The sequence below is a fragment of the Paramormyrops kingsleyae genome, chromosome 7, assembly GCF_048594095.1.
Source record: "Paramormyrops kingsleyae isolate MSU_618 chromosome 7, PKINGS_0.4, whole genome shotgun sequence".
Taxonomy (NCBI): domain Eukaryota; kingdom Metazoa; phylum Chordata; class Actinopteri; order Osteoglossiformes; family Mormyridae; genus Paramormyrops; species Paramormyrops kingsleyae.
Genome location: NC_132803.1, coordinates 15443592 through 15460000, shown reverse-complemented (window position 1 = coordinate 15460000; position 16409 = coordinate 15443592). Strand labels below are relative to the sequence as shown.

At 44.6% G+C, this 16409-nt stretch overlaps 2 protein-coding genes across 5 annotated transcripts in view; both read right to left on the bottom strand.

Moving 5' to 3' along the window:
* Nucleotides 1–605, bottom strand: part of dpm2 (dolichyl-phosphate mannosyltransferase subunit 2, regulatory) — a 1785-nt gene extending 1180 nt beyond the window's left edge. The window contains exons 1-3 of the mRNA XM_023823136.2: nt 509–605; nt 163–252; nt 1–71 (exon numbers count right to left, since the gene is read on the bottom strand). The exon at nt 1–71 is cut by the window's left edge and continues 32 nt beyond it. Coding sequence (XP_023678904.1) covers nt 1–71; nt 163–252; nt 509–511 — 164 coding nt within the window. The 5' untranslated portion in view covers nt 512–605. The remainder of the gene's footprint in view (nt 72–162; nt 253–508) is intronic.
* A 505-nt stretch (nt 606–1110) lies between these two features.
* LOC111849855 (early estrogen-induced gene 1 protein-like) overlaps nt 1111–16409 on the bottom strand; it is a 34329-nt gene continuing 19030 nt past the window's right edge. For 3 of the 4 annotated variants that reach the window (XM_072714398.1, XM_023823116.2, XM_023823118.2), the window contains exons 4-13: nt 13685–13805; nt 12789–12818; nt 10256–10372; nt 9893–9939; nt 9545–9699; nt 8565–8729; nt 8260–8443; nt 4883–5004; nt 4654–4726; nt 1111–3966 (exon numbers count right to left, since the gene is read on the bottom strand). In XM_072714398.1, coding sequence (XP_072570499.1) covers nt 3921–3966; nt 4654–4726; nt 4883–5004; nt 8260–8443; nt 8565–8729; nt 9545–9699; nt 9893–9939; nt 10256–10372; nt 12789–12818; nt 13685–13805 — 1060 coding nt within the window. In that variant the 3' untranslated portion in view covers nt 1111–3920. The remainder of the gene's footprint in view (nt 3967–4653; nt 4727–4882; nt 5005–8259; nt 8444–8564; nt 8730–9544; nt 9700–9892; nt 9940–10255; nt 10373–12788; nt 12819–13684; nt 13806–16409) is intronic. The other variant, XM_023823119.2, reaches the window with a different exon arrangement.

The following is a 16409-nucleotide window of genomic DNA, read 5'->3' as shown; positions in this document are numbered from 1 at the left end:
CCAGGCAGGATCACCGAATATTCTCGAGGAAGGAAGTACTTCTGGATGATGTGGTCGCTGTCCACGAATGGCTAAACGGAGGAGTAAAGAGATATGAAAGGCCATTACAAATGTGACAAGGGCAGTTACTGAGACGCATGCCGGTTTAAAATGGATATGTACCAGGACTATCACCCAGACCGTGTAGTAGCTAAACAAGATAAGGCTGAAGGCAACCAGGCCCATCCCGACAACTTGATCCACTCCAGTTGCCTAAAGTGAGAAAAAAAACATCGCATAGGAGCCGCTAGATACATGTCGCGTGTAGCTTTCCTTGCTAGATACTATCATACTACATAGTAGCAATCGAATTAACTATTAGAGTCAATCAATGAAAATATTTTTCTTAATTTTTGCAAATGCTGCATAATGCATTCCGATTCTATAGCGTATTTTACGTAATTTGTTATTAAATTATTTACTACAGCTATGAATGTGGTTACAGAAACGCTTTGAAATCCCAGCTCACCATGTTTCACGCGTCTTTTTCCCTTCACAACCTACTTCCGGGTCCAATAACCCGGATCTATAGCTCTCTTGGACGACACCCATACAGGGAAATGTAGTTTCCGTTTTAGATAAACGTCAGCATAACCCGGAAACGGTTCTTTTAAATACTGTTCAATATGTAGAGATGCAGAGGTGGGTGTACGGAAGTTTACGGTGCATATACCCACCTAAAACCCACCTACCAAGACACCACTATAATATTGTAGGTACACATATAATAGCCTGAATAAGCTTTCTTTTCCCAGGACGCTTTTATTTACTCCCGTAGTAAGTAAAATAAATGTAAAAATCAAATAGTTTATATATAATCGTTTAAAACGTACTTGTAATTTTAATTCTTAATTTCTGAAATAGGGACATTTAAATAGCCTAATTCTTTATGCCTCTTCCACATGAAAGACACGTGACGGCCATTTTGCATCCAAATGTTTAGAATTTGCAAATTATGATTTACGGAAAATTAGAGTAGGAGGTAAAGATACATCAATTCTCCATTACCGCTACGGTCGCAGTGACACTGAACAGAAATTAGCCAGCACAAGACACAAAACAGTGCAAGAGTTTTCTTCATAAAACGATGTAACCTTTATTCTGGCAAAAATTGTACATTTACGCGATTTCTAGTTACATTTAAAATATAGAATTACACTCTCACATGGTATTATTATACTTTGTAATACCGTTTCACGTTTCAAATTAAACCATGTTTGAACAGTGTATTCGAATAGAATTTGCAGCGAATTTCACACCTGTCTTATTTAAAAACAAATAAAACATTTCTGGAAAACCATAAAAATAATCATCTATATAGTTCTCTTAACATAACGTGATAAAATGTTAAGAAAAAATGTTATGGAAACATTTATCACTTATATTAACTTTAATGTTATAAACTTTTAAATTAGTAGTATATTCCTGTGCATAGCTCATGAGGACAGTAAGAAATAACAGTTTTACAGTGGAGAGTTTAATAAAGCGAATGGCCACCGTTTTAAGTGCTGTTTTAACGAGCATTTAGAAAGAGGCACCCTTTAAGTGCAGGATTCAGGGCTCTAGGGAACATCTATACGGATTTCTTCAGAGAACCAGCCTCAGAAGCCAGCGAGTTTACAGGAGTGACTCAGGTCCTTCGCCGTTAGCGGGTAATGTCCGCCCTCTAGTGGCCATGTATGTCGGCGTCCCATAAAGTGTCAACATTGATGTATGAGCTCGTAACAGCAGTATCTACTTTTATTTCATTAAAAACAAAAATCACAGGTTGCAAACGGTCAAGTATATAGGACCAATTTTTGAACACGTAAAAGCAGTCTTGTATACACAAAAAACCTTAGATCCATTTGTATTAATTAAACGTGGTACTTAATCAGGATGAAGTATTTTTATTTGCTGTGGGATATGGCTATATTAAAAAAACAAAAAACAAAAAACCAGCCCGCTGGTTTGAAATGTCCAGAAAATAACTACTATGAACAGAATCCGAGTTTCCTGCCAATTGGCAAACACCAAACAATGGGTGACATTTCAAATACACACATCTCGACATCTCCACATATTGTGAATAATAGGAAAAAACAAATCAATATTTTATCTGGCATTCTTATTCCAAAGAATAAATGGCTTTTGGCTTCCTGGGTTAACAGGGTATGAGTTTTCTTACTAAAAACTGCCCTATCCACACGTTGATTAATTTTGGTTGGATAGAAAGGCGCCTTGCGATCCCAAAAAACAAGCCCACAACGGGCCATGCAAGCAACATGATTGACGAGCTTGTTCTGTCCACCACCAGGGTGTGCTGTTAGCCATTTTTGAGCAGTCATTGCTATAATAAAGGTAAAGGTGTGGGGAATATTTTGGTGATCACATTATCGTGTCAGTAGCTGTGTCTCAGATGTTTTAACACCGAACCCTATTCAGCCCAAACCCAGCACCTTTTTCACAATATTAAGAAGCATCATAAGGGAAATGAAGCTTAGATTAACAAAAGTCTGTAGATAATTGCCATACTTTAATGTATTCAACATATTATGGTGTTCCTAAAAGACAAAGACACCTACAATGTGCAGAATAATCTGCCCTCTTTATATCCATTTCCATCACAGTCTCTGATGTTAAGTCTCTGACACGTTATCCGTGGAGACTTGCCCATGAGGGGGTGGGGGGTCTAAAACAGTGCACAGCACATTTATTGTGGGGGGGGGGGGGAAGGCAGCCCTCTCCATCGGGAAACATTTCCACTCTCCACCACTGCCCTGTACAGGTATGCTGTGAAATAAGACATAACCCAGCATGTCAGCTGCCACCATACCCACAATGCAACAGGTTGCCCCCATCAACCCCCAGCACCTCATCGGCAGAGCTACCTTGGTCACTCTGTCTCCATGGAGACTAAGCTACAATCTTTGAATGACTGGGTGGTCAGTCTGTATGCGTGATCAAACCTGCTCAGCTGTCCAGGACCAAACTGAGAAGCACAGATCACCAACACAGATTTTTTTCTGCTCTGCTCACTTCAGCCACGGCATCTTTGCGTATCTATCTCAACCCTACAATCAGCTACTTTCCATACTCTCCTTATTAGCTTATTGACAGAAATACATATTGTATATAAAGAACTAAGAATGCTCCAGGTCGTTTCCTGCTGAGCACATAACCAACCTATAGGCACGACTTGAAATGATTCAGTGTTGAAGCATAGCTACCAATAGTGAGCTTTATATGTTTCTTGTGCCAGGCTGTGATGTGAGGGGAGCAAGTCAAGTCAAACCATGCCACTTGGTAGCACCATGCGAACACACACTTCCCAAAACTCAATGCAAGGGGGAAAAAGTTGTTTCTGTAGTTGCTCCCTTTGTCATTTGGAACAAAAAAAAGGTTCCATAGGACTTGTAGTCCTCCACTTATAAATGTGGCATTACAGCTCCCACAATGCACTGCCATGCTGCCACATAACTTGAATACTTATGGTCTTTTGAATATACCATTCCAATTAGTAACTATAACAATAAATATGTGATATTCGTAATTACCACCATTGAATCCACCCTAACCTTTGGATGGTACTATATCATTCCATCGGTTTTGTAATGTTATGGCCTGGTGGAGTTCAGTGAAGTGCTTTGTCTGTCTTGCTCATAAACACCATGAAAACCACATGTTCTCTCTCTCAATCTCTCTCACAAACACACACACAAACAAACACAAACACACAATACAGCAGGAGACAGGGAATCCACAGGAAGTAGCAGTGTCCTGCACCACCCCAGGCTGAAGCTACTCGTCCCCTTCTCTATTTTCCAAAACCAGGGGGAAGGGGTGAATCGGGGCGGGGGAGGGGGGGCTGGAGAATGCTGAAGCCGGAACCTCCAGGGCTTCTAATGGCTTTCGATCACCACGGGTTCGAAGACACCAGCTGACACCCTGGAAGAACAAAGAGGATGATGTGAAAAACAATTATCAGCACAGGGGCGTGTGGAAGGGCAGGGCTGGGGCCCGGTGCCGTCTCATCACAATAGCGATTGCCAAAGTCAGAGTGCACCCCCACCCAAACACGGCCACTGTGACGAGATGAAAACACGGCCCAATTTGACACATGGAAAGGCTTACAAAATAAGAAATAAAAAAACACCAGAGGTATGATGCAAATTTGTAGTGAGTAGCCAGTCAATGAGTCACTCAGTTATTATACAGCGCATGTGACTCTTAGTAATTAATACCCAACAGCTCATTTGGTCATAAGCATTTCCATCCAGCTGTGTTTATGATACAAAAACATTGTTTGAAACACACCGCTTATGGCTTCCTGTCAGATTAATTTATACAGCTGAATATTGAGTCATTTGGTTAAAGAAAATGCAGCAGTAGTCTGGCCTTTAAATCTGCCACATTTTAATCAAAAGTTCAGTTTCTTAATCTCTGACACCCCTCAGCTCTACCTGCTAATAGTTTTCAGTAGCATTTATAGCTGAAATAAAATACTGGTGCATATCAGCATCCTGGTGCATATCAGCATCCTGGTGCATATCAGCATCCTGGTGCATATCAGCATCCTGGTGCACCTCCCATCTGCTGACACACCCCCTCCCACCCAGTACGCCAGTCACTCACCTGTTAGCCCCCAGCTGAATCCCACCAAGCGCAGTAGTACCATCCCTGCTGACAAACAGTCTCAGATTGCTGTCTGTGACAGGAAAAAATGGGGGGGGGGGGGTCATTATGTTATGATCCGGTTTAACATAAATACCCTGAAAAGAGAGTAACATGCTCCTGTCATGGATCCGTTTCCAAAACTGCATTCTGATGGTTTCTGATCCAAGCCACGATGCTGTTTTCTCACCTTCGTTGTTGCTGACATCAGCGAAGTTCTGGCTCTGGACAATCTTATCCACAATGTCATCCGCGTCCATGCGGGTATCGTCCACCCAGCTAGGGTGATTCTCCACAGACACCTTTGTCCTCCTGTGCAAAACAGGGACTGCAGTCACATAAAGTCACCTTTGCCAGTGTGTTGTCTAGACTGCACACCTGAACACTGGCCTGTTTGTTATACAAAACCCACATGACGTGCAAACACTGATTCTATCTGCTCCTGCGTTTCATTTGTAAAGAAATATATCAGTGGCTCTTGAAATTCCCCGAGAAGGCGAATCTCTGGATGAATGTCATTCTGAATTTGTTTAGATCACGTTTTAACCCCACGCCAGCAAGGTGAAAACTAATGGTGAAAACCAGGTTGCATCTAAAGAAAGATACAAAATAAACATCCCAAGAAGGAACAAAATATATAAAACTATAATGTTTACAAGCAACAAGTTACAGGTCTATCCATTCTGTTGTGAAGTATTAGAAATCTTAGCTAAATGGTTAAAGATGACACTGGCAATGTTTGTGTCTATTAGGAGACATGACTACAGTAATATAATACTGAATACTTAGTGTTGACTGTCGGCAACTGGAAGCCTCCTATGAAAAAATGGTGGCCAGGATAGATGGGAGGGATTGGAAGATGAAGGGTATCTGGGCTGGTTTGTGCCATAAATTACCTCATGTTCAGGATAAGAGGAGTGTGTGATAAGTGTTTGCATCCTTGCATTACTTGTTTTACAGTTCAGTTGGATGGCCTAATATATGGGGACTCCTGTGTTTACCAAGTATGTTTATATTAGTTTGATACTATACTGTCCGTATTGTTATGTTACACCGAGTGTTGTAAGATGGAAGTGTCTGGACATTTATGGATCAATAAAAGTTTGAACTATACAAAAAACAAGCAACAATTTATAAAATTCAATAGCTGTTTTTTCAACAACAAAAAAATAAATCTACAACTTCCTCTGATTTAACCTTGCGAAAACAATATTGAAGGCCTTTACTGGACACATTTAACCAATGGAATTAAAATAATTCATTTAAAACGTGCTATAGTGACAGAGGTCTTTGACATGTGAGACAGAGGGGATCCCTCACCAGTTAGTAAAAACATAAGCGTAGTACATCCTGAGCTGCACTTTCCATACCCAATCTGGTCCCAGCGATTTCACAAGCAGCTGGGTTGGTTTCATGACGTTCAGTTACACGCTCTTCCCATTCAGTTTGCATGAGTTCAGGCTTGATGCCTGAAGGCAGTACTGGAAGCACCCAAGCAGGAACCTCTGCCTGGTCATTACTGAATACACCACATTGGTCTGGGCCCCAAAAGAAGTAAACATTATTTTTTGCCATGAATTGCTCATTTAGTTTAAAATTTCTGTCAGATGGCCTGTCTTTAAAGATGTTAGTACTTGAAATCTTGAGGGCTTGAATGGCAGGCAACTGGACTTTTTTCAATTTCTTGAAAACGTTTCACCTCTCATCCGAAAGGCTTCTGCAGTTCATAAACATCCCAAGAAGTTCAAAACCGAAGAAGGCTTCCGGATGAGAGGTGAAACGTTTTCAAGAAACTGAAAAAAGTCCAGTTGCCTTCCATTCAAGCCCTATAGATTATCATGTGCTGGACGACTGAGAGCCTACACACGTTAGTACTTGAAGACAAGATTTAACATCATTTAGCAAACTAAGAAATCTGCCATTCAATGTGAACAAAAGAGCACAGACTTCTTTTACAGAAGCGGAGCTTTTGCGTGTCGTACAGCGAAGGCTCACAGAGTTAGCTGCACCTGTGTTACTAGCTTCCACACACAAATGCTGAACAGGAGAAGTGCTAAATGCCCCCAGGGCAAAAGGGATGCCTTCAAGATGAACAGTATCTAATAACTTTATGACTTGCTGGAGGAGCCATAAATTATGCTCCAGTAATCCAATCGCAAATGAATCAGTGTTGGGTAGTCATAGTTGACGTATTGAATGCAGAAGAAATAGGCAGGACTAAAGACATGAGTGACTGAGGGCAAAATCATTATGGCCAGACGACTGGGTCAGAACATGTAGATCACAAAGACACTGAGGGTCTTTTTTGGACAACAAAATAATGCTGATGGTATAAGAAGAGGTCAATATCGCAATATAAAACTGTAATGTCGACTATAAGATATAAAAGGGGCTCGTTGTTGTATCACCTGTATGCAATCTGAGTACATTACAGGGATGGGTATCATTCAGAGGTGACTTGAGAATGACCTTGAAAATCAGATTCAATTCAAAGAATTGCGCGTTGAAAACATGATGCCAAATCACCACTTTTTAAATCACTAATCGGAATCCGCCTTTGAATTTAAGGAAATAGAATTAGAATGGAACTGATTTTGCATAAATTCATATATGTAAGTGCAGCACAACACAGCTTGCCAGGTATGCCCACAGTTGCGGGCATACCTGGCATTGTAGGTGCAGTGGATGGAACCAGAAAGCATTCTTGGCACTAGGCCTAAATGTCCAGGTGATATGCAGCCATCAAGGATGTTTTACAGACATTGTCACCGAGTGGCCTGAGGGCACACGTGATGATTATATCTGGTCCAGCTTTGGAATGTGTCAGATGGTGAAGGACGGTGCATTTGCTGGTGGCTGGTTATTGGGAGACATCAGGCATCCTCTTAGCTAATACCTGCTTATTCTAGTGTTGAATCCCCAAACCATAAAAAGTAATGATTTATTTATGTTATATAACCAATAAATCTGCAATATTTTTACTGAATTAAGCAAACCTCCCAACACTTCCTGTGAGCACTATAGATTGCCTCCAGCTCTGCCTCTTAATGAATGTGCAATCCTGTACACAAACTTTGAACTTTGCATAGTTTCTAAAATCTCTCACGCCTCAACTGCGTTTTTGCATGTCTTTGAACCATTGAACATGTCTACTGTGAGACTACTGATGACGGCATAGTTTTGTTAGCTAATGAGACCAAACTGTCAAAGGTATTTTTATTTTGTCCTCTACCTGTTTCCCAGTCCAGTCCTCAAGAATGGACAGTCGGTCCATGTTTTTGCTCCATCTACCAGACAGTCCACATTTTTGCTTAGGGAGCAAAAACCTGAACTATCTGTGTGTCCCCGAGGACTGGATCGGGAAACACTGCTCTACCTTTTCACTGTCCCTTAAATGGTTGCGTTTTTCAATTTTCATCTAGGTTTATTGAAATTTGTTGAAATCCAGAATTTGTTTTATTTCCATTAGCCTGGTTTTGTTCTGTTCTAAGACAGACTCTGATCAGTCTCTAAGGGTTATTAAAATTATAAATAATTATTTAAAGTGATTGGTCAAATGGGACTGACCTTGAAGGCCTGTTGGGGGGCAGGGCTGGCCTTGGTGGCCGGGGGGGTTTCTCTGGTCGGGGTGGCTTCTCAGGCTCCTTTTCCGGCTCGGCAAGCCCCCCAGAGATGCTGCTGCTGGTTGAGGTGTTGCGGTGATGTGTGAGGTCCGTCAGGCTGGAGGAGTGCGAGTGCTCTGTGCTGTACCCTGGAAAGAGTGTTTTACCATCAGCACTCAGGGGCTCCGTCTGTCTCTGTCTGGTTATTACAGGCCAGTCATAAGAGCTGCAAGAGCCAGGGCAGATAACCTGAAGCTATGGGTGACCTACCAGAAGTCAAACGAAGGGCAGATTTGTGCGTGTCTATGTCACCTGATATTTTGCTGTGTTGGCTAGTGTAGCTGGAGTTACGGGAGTGACCCGAGTGGAAGACCTCATCCGGGCTGGACCGGCTCTGGAGCGGGCTCTGATCAGCCTCCTCCGGCAGACCTGGGACTGAGAAGCAAAACCGCATATGAGAAAACACCAGCCCAAGGTTCTGGGTCAACCTGGACCTGGATGGCAGGGAGGTAGTTAAGAACAAAGACTAAGTCTTATAAATGCCGCAGATACACACACAGCTACACATATGTGTGTCTTCTCAGGATCCGATATGTACATATTGGCAGAGTGTGATACTACTGTGAAAAACCATCGCATACCAGCATCAATGTCTCACATTGATCACCATGTCTCAGTGCTGACAATCCCACAGTTAAAGACCCTCCCCTTCTTGGGATGTTAACTAGCAACTGATATGAATAGTTTGTGCCTGATACAGATAGAGATCTTAAGGAGATAAACATTCTGATAAATCAACATGATTGGAGGTGGAGGGGCGTGGATCAGTGGCGCAAGGCCCCTCCCTATATGAGAAACATTTGTGCTTTGGTAATTTTTACTAATAGACCAACAGCCACCTGATCCCCCCCCCCACCCCCCAAGGAAGGGGCCCATCGACCCTCCGTAGGGCCCCTAGTTGTTGCACTGGTTGTAGTTCCGCCAGTAGCGTGGATGTCTGGTGTTTCACTCTTTTGGGGCAGTATTTCAGTGATTTGGGATGGGACTCTGGTGTAGTGTACAGTCTTCACCCCCCACTTTCATTTGGTATAAGACAGGTAGAGAGTTTGTGCATTTAGGCGGATGTAGGTTTTTGTTGTTGTTTTGGCAAAAATCCACAACAGACAGTAGATGTCAGTTTCTCCTGCTTTGTATATCTAACCATCGTAACCACACACTCTTTGGCCACCCAATGGTCACACATCTCTCACCTGAGCCGACTGTAGGTTTGGGTTTGGGAAAGCGCCCTGGTGCCATGACGACCCCGGCTGGTGTGCCAGGGGCTGCAGTCCCCGCCCCTTTACAGTCTGGCTGCAGTGAGTGGTCCTGCCCCGGCATAGAAATGGTCTTTGCAGTGCTAGGGGGTCTGGCAACCAAAGATGACATCACACAGCTTTCTGTCAGTGTAAAAACCTAACACACACATTCCCACTCAGAACTTATGAGGGTCCGATTAGTCCGTCACTAACAACGCCATTTCTGGCCATGAGATGGCGCCAAATTTTCATCTTTTAATGCCTTTTCTGACAACGCGGTCGCATAACTTAAAAACTGCTCACCTTTTAAAACATGGATCTCCAGATAAAAGTGTCATTGCGATTGTAACCTGGAAACAGTATCATGAAGAAACTTATTAATGACTAATTGATTACATTTACAACCCATTACAGATGGCGTTTCACAGAGCAGCCTTCAGGACAACAGATGCCTATGCTTTAAAACTCACACAGTGATCAAGTTGCAAATCTGAGCCCCACAAAGATTAACGCTTAGAACCTTATCAACTTTATCAATTTGCACCCCTCCCACACACACCCACAAGTAGGCATGGAAACACCAAGCCCTTGTCACAGCTGAATACCCCAGCCATACACAAGTGAAGTGACACACTGCCCTCTGATGCCCATACAGTGACCTCTGACCTTGAGGATGGAGTTGTCCTGCCTCGTGTTCTTGGTGTCATACCCCTCCAGCAAACAGCAGCGCACTGTGGACCCCGAGCCAGCGAACTCTGCCATGTTGAGATCAGCAAAGCCCAGCTGGGGGGGGGGGGGGGGGGAGGGGTGAAGGAATGAAGGAGAGGAAGAGAGATAAGGAGGAGGGTGTGAGTGAACGGATTATATCAACACACCCAAAGTGGATGGTTGGACAAGACATGACTGGTATCCATGGGGGGGGTCCACCTGCATTCTTCCATTCGTGTGCATGAGCACGTCGACATCGATTTTAAACCCCCACGAAGACAGGTATGTGTTTCCCTTTATATGCCTACCATAGCTATCCTTATATGCCTACCATAGCTATCCTTATATGCCTCCCATAGCTATCCTTATATGCCTCCCATAACTATCCTTATATGCCTCCCATAGCTATCCTTATATGCCTCCCATAGCTATCCATAACTTAAAATTTACTTTGGGAATTTATTCTCAAGTGCCTGCTGGATCTCTGCCATTACAGGCATGTAATCCAGTATGAATTTCAGTAAATCAGTGTTTCCCAACCCAGTTCTTGGGGACCCCCAGACAGTCCATGTTTTTGCTTCTTCCCAGCTTTTGGTAGGGAGCAAAAACATGGACTGCCTGGCAGGGAGCTGAGAGGGAGCAAAAAGCGTGGACTGGCTGGAGGTCCTCAAGGACCGGGTTGGGAAATACTGGAGTAAATTAAAATGACAGGAAGAATCACCCTTCCAGGATTTGCAGAGCAGATAAACCGCCCAGTAGTGACCACTTGGAAGGAAGCCATCAGTCCATTTCCAGGTCTCTGGTGATTGAAAGCAGACATGGAGCCTGGTTTTCATGCCTGACACAAAGTCAAGCACCCATACAGTCACATGCACGATGACCATGTGACCTGTCTGCGGAAAGCTCGCCAGCCAAGCTATTAATGCTGCAGCGCAGTCGCTTTCTACACCTATTACAGTGTCTTTGTCACAGGGTGTAAAAGCCTGACGTCTCCCAGCCACCTTGAAGGCATTCGCGAGACGCATAAGTAAGGCAGCTGTGCAGATGTGCTCCATGCTCCCCTCTAGCTGAGGGACTGACTCCTTCAGTGCAGTGAGAGACAGCTGGCCAGCAGCGGTAACCAGTTGAACAATGTTTGGGCCACAGAGCTCTTGAAGGGTCTGGTGAAGAACTCCACTGCAGCCGTCATTCCTCCACACACAGGGCACTGACCTGGGTTAAGAATCCCAGTCCAGCAGTGCTGACTGGGAAAAATGCTGTGGACAGCCCACTTGAGCCAAACACTGGGGGCCGTCCAGATGGGAGGAAGTCAGATACTCCATTCCGCTGATAACATCCTTCCTTATTTGAATGAAGTCGCAATAAATGCACAAAACATTTCCTTTCCGGTCTGGCTGGATTTAAACACACACTGCAGGTACGCAGTGCAGCTCCTCGTTATGACTTTGAACTTAAGAGACTGATCTATAATAAGTTATAGCGGAGTGTGTAAACAAATAAATGCTAAAAAATCTGACTCAAGTTAGTCCACCAGGGCCAGTCTGTGGAACCAAGGCATTCCCTCGCATGTAATGCATCTCATGAGTATTGGCGATTTTTCTGGGGGTGCAATTACACCCCCTACTGGTCAATAGAAAATGCTATTTGAACATATTAAGAACATATTAAATAAAATTAATGTTGTAATGTTATATTTGCAGCTGGTGTTACTTATACCAATGTGTAATAATTAATTGTAAATATATGAACTTTTTTTTTTTTTTTTACAAATTTATCTATTAGGATGAATGACTGTTTGGGCTCTGTCACCTTGTACCCTCTGGGAGAAAAGTGTAGAGCTGCATTTGCTCAGAGAGTCAGAGCAGCGCACAGGAGGCAGACCAGAAAGAGAGGCCTGATGGGACGGAATGAGGCACGAGGTGAAACATGGAGGAACTGCGGACTGAGCGGAGTCACAGGAGTCAAAGACGACGGAGGAGTCAAAGGTCATGGGGTAATCAGCTTCAGAATTCACTGCCGCAGGATGCGTTTGTGTCATTTTAAAGCAATGGAACCCTCTGACGTCGTCCTTTCCGTGCGGAGTTGTAGGGGTGGGCAGGGAGTGTCTGATCCCAGCCTGGCAGCGCCTGGCCCTCGCAGATGGACTCAGCGTCTCAGCGACTATGTCACTGCCATGATTCTACAAACCGTACCTGAGCATGATGTTTACATCCATAACCAGCCGACGCCCCGCATGGCCACGCCAACACCTTGCAGCATGCCCTGCCATTTACAAACACCGTAAAAACCGGACTGCGCCCCTTATGAGCATAATGGAACCGCCCCCCAGACCCATCCAGGCTAAGCCCAAGGTGCGAGTCACCTGTGTCACAGCGCTGTGCCTCTGAGGCAGCAATGGGGCGGGGGGTTTGAGCCGTTACCAAGGCGACTGTTACTGTGCCGCCCAAACATAGTGCTGACAGTTTCTGAACAAGAGGCACCATTTACTCACCTTAGAGAAGCTCTTCCCACCTTTCAGCTCCTGTCAAGCAAACAGAAGGAATGAGGAGTCAGACCAGACCATCAGGTCAGGCTGGAAGCCACTATAGCAGCACCCAACCTCAAATCTGATCATGAGAGTCCATGAGCTTAACCGCTACGCCACCTGCTGGGCAGGCATGTGCCACGTCTGAAGCCACACCTGCTCCCGCACCCTTGCCAAAGTTTCCACACAAGGCATAACCATCAGATGAGTTATCATTAAAGGTGTGTGGTCAGCAGTAACCAACGTCCTTTTACCAACCCCTACAGCTAAATAAACCAACAAACCAGTTAGTTGCGGGGGGGGAGGCTTGAGGTAATGGCAGCGGGTGTGAGTGTGCCCGCACCCTGCCCAAGACAATGGCCAGCGGCATAATGGGAACAAAAGATTGACAAATTAACCTCTGTTTAGCGGTCCACTGTCACAACACATGAATGTACCCACTCAGCACATATTATCCAGTAATTACGGTTACAGTTGTCATTAGAGTTTATTAAATTCACTTTCATCCATAGTTAATATATATATGATATATTTAAAACATTCATTTCTTCAGTTAGAAAACCCAATAGAAATAGCAGCATAGGGATAAGGCATGTAGTTAAAAATCTGAATAACCCCTAAAGCGATAAACCCAGATACCACAGACCAAACTGCCTTCTCACCTCCATCCTGCACCCCCCACCCCCCCCATCTCCGCTCCCTCAGATGAGTCAGTCAGGCCCCCCAACTTCCATGGAAGCACACCAATGACCCCCAGCCCATGCTGTGACATTACTGCATCTCACGCAGGGTCAGCAGCACCTTGCAAGAGCCCCCCCATTGACACTGTGGAGCCCCCCCCCCGCGGTCCGGCCCTCGCTCACCTTGCGGACCGACACACGGCACATGCACGGATCCAGCACTCCTGTGGTGGAGCTGGCGCTCATCTTGCAGATGAAGGAGAACCTCTTCTTCCAGCGAACGGAGTTCTCCTGGACCTCCTCCCTGCAGGCGAAGAGATGGGACACAGGTCAATCTCCCCTTATATCCCCACCTCACCTAACATGACGGCTGCATCACTGTCACACATGGTCACCACAGAAATAGTCAGCACCTAATATATCCGGAAAGACGTATAATACCCAGAGTTTTACTTTTCCATAAACAGGGGAAACAGGGAATCACTGAATATGCCCATCAGAGTCAGAAGTCTCCCCGACCCCATAAATCACCCAAATTTCATTACTCTTGGTTTTAAAATCAACAGAACCTATTGCACCTATCCCATGTCATACGGTCAGGTCTCTGGAAAACAAGAAAGGTCTTTTTCCATTATGATCCCAGTTGGTAACACACAAGAACTATGGACTAGGCATTCCGAGCGCCCATGTTAGGCGTGTGCATGTGCATGCGTGTATGCCGGGCCCGTTCTAGGACGTGCATTATCTGTTCACCGCTTTGTCAGCTCAGGTGATCACCACACCTTTAAAAGTACTCCAGAAGGACAAACACAGGTGTTTGCATTGTCGTCTTTGATGGATAAGCTCTTAGGGTAAATGTAATTAATAATTCCTAACCCACAAAAACTGACAAAATATGAAAAAGATAATGAAGTTTTGGCCTAATTCTAATTTACACCTGGACTCTAAACCCATCCCAACAAACGCTGAAAATATGATGGTTTATAAAAATCCCAAAAACTGCCCCATTTGAAGGAGCTCAATTAAAAAATAACAATAATAAAAGATCCTTCATATTTAGTTTCTGCTTCTCCTTAAAGGATGTGCAAGGTTTCCATGGAAATGGAGTTATGGGAGACTTTTGGCTCGGAGCCGAATGGCGAGCGCAAATATGTCTGTTGCGTAACTCCGAGGCCCTTGAGCAAAGCCAGCAGGAGCAGGTTCTCGCTAGCTTGGAGAAGCATTTCACATACACGCCGTCCAGTTCCCATTCCTGCCCGGCCACGCACCGAGCAAATGCACCAGCAGCACGAAGGACCGGCAGCAGAAAATTACAGCATTGTCCTGAATGTCCTATTTATATCAGGCATCCATACATTTCAGGGCATATTCTGTGGTCTGCCCTTTCATTCCAGTGCCTGTAGACGTCAGGATTTCACAGTGAGCCATATGGACTGTCAAAGCCATTATCACTGAGCTGAAACTTGCTGAGGGAAAGTGGGACAATATGTGACTTTACTCTTTATTTAATGAATGAATCTCTTCCACACAAGGTCACTAACTGAGCTGTTCAACATGTCCTCTCTGCTCTGATACTAAGTCAGACTGACACTGAACAACTCTCACAGAAGTACGTGAGCAACCCCGATCTAATTTTCACTCCTAATCCACCAGCTTACAAACACGAAGCCAAAAGCAGGTCAGGGGACAGAAGCGAGCAAGCCGCTTCAAGCCTCCGGGGTGGGGGGGGGGGGGGGGTGGCCAGCCATGGTTGTTTAAAGTTCAGCTCAGCTGTTATTGCAAAAGTAATCTGGGGAGTAAGTTACTGCACCAAGAGACCTGGGACTTCGGCTGCAATGTGACACTGTGTACCAGACCCATGCATGCAACAGAGGAACCATTGACCTACTTCCTTTCATTGACAACTCATCTCGACCCTGCTCTTCCCGGCTAGAAGGCGTCTGGGTAAAATCCCTACTACGGACAAAGAGCTAGAAGGCTTTCAGTTTAAACCCCAGAAGTGGCACAACCTTTGGGCAGCATAAGTACAAGAGTCAGTAAACATCCAGATGACGCATACATATCTGGAACATGCCTTCCACCTATTCAACGTGCCTGACAGGTACACAAGCAGGTGTGTTAAACTCAAAAGTAATCGAGCGGAGCAGGATTAAACTCTTGGCACGGGTAATGCTGGGCAGGGTGTCCAGCTGTCTCACTGCTTCTTCACAGATGCTGGCAGGGATTATCCCAGAGCGCACGAGGGACAAGTCCGTCTGCTGTCCCCAAGTGAAGGCAAGACTAGAGGGAAGAGTTACGATTTGTGAGATCCCCAGGATTTGAACCCACAACCTTTGTGTTGTTAGTGCAATGTTCTATTTGTTGAGCTACAGGAGCTAATAAGACAAGAAATTAAGCTATATTCTTCCTGAGGAACCTTACTGCCATGGGTAGCCCACTGCGGTGCTGAGACACGATCACATGACCCAATGACGTCAGGTATTCCTTACTCAATTGCAGCATGACACCATATTGGAAAAACCTCCCTCCAGAAGGGCAATATGTAGTGAAAATAAAAGTCTAGATAGTGGGTTTATTAAACAGGGAGAACCAGTTAACAGTGATCGATATAGTCATCTCTCTCCTGCTTGTTTCACATCCACACACACTATAGCTGATGTTCACCAGAAAAAAAACAGTCAGATATTCCAAATATGGTCAAGTCTGTTAGACCACCTTGATATTCTGAAAGTGATTCTGCTGCATTAATCACTTCCATCTTTTATTTTTAAGACACACGATTGTGTTTGTGTGCAGCACAGCGCCTGGCCTTGCTGGAAATGCTGGTGAGTCAGTAAGCTGGATGGATACGAGTTACATTAGTAACCCTGACGGAAAAGCCTGGCCCTTTTTCGGAGGGGGAGGGTGC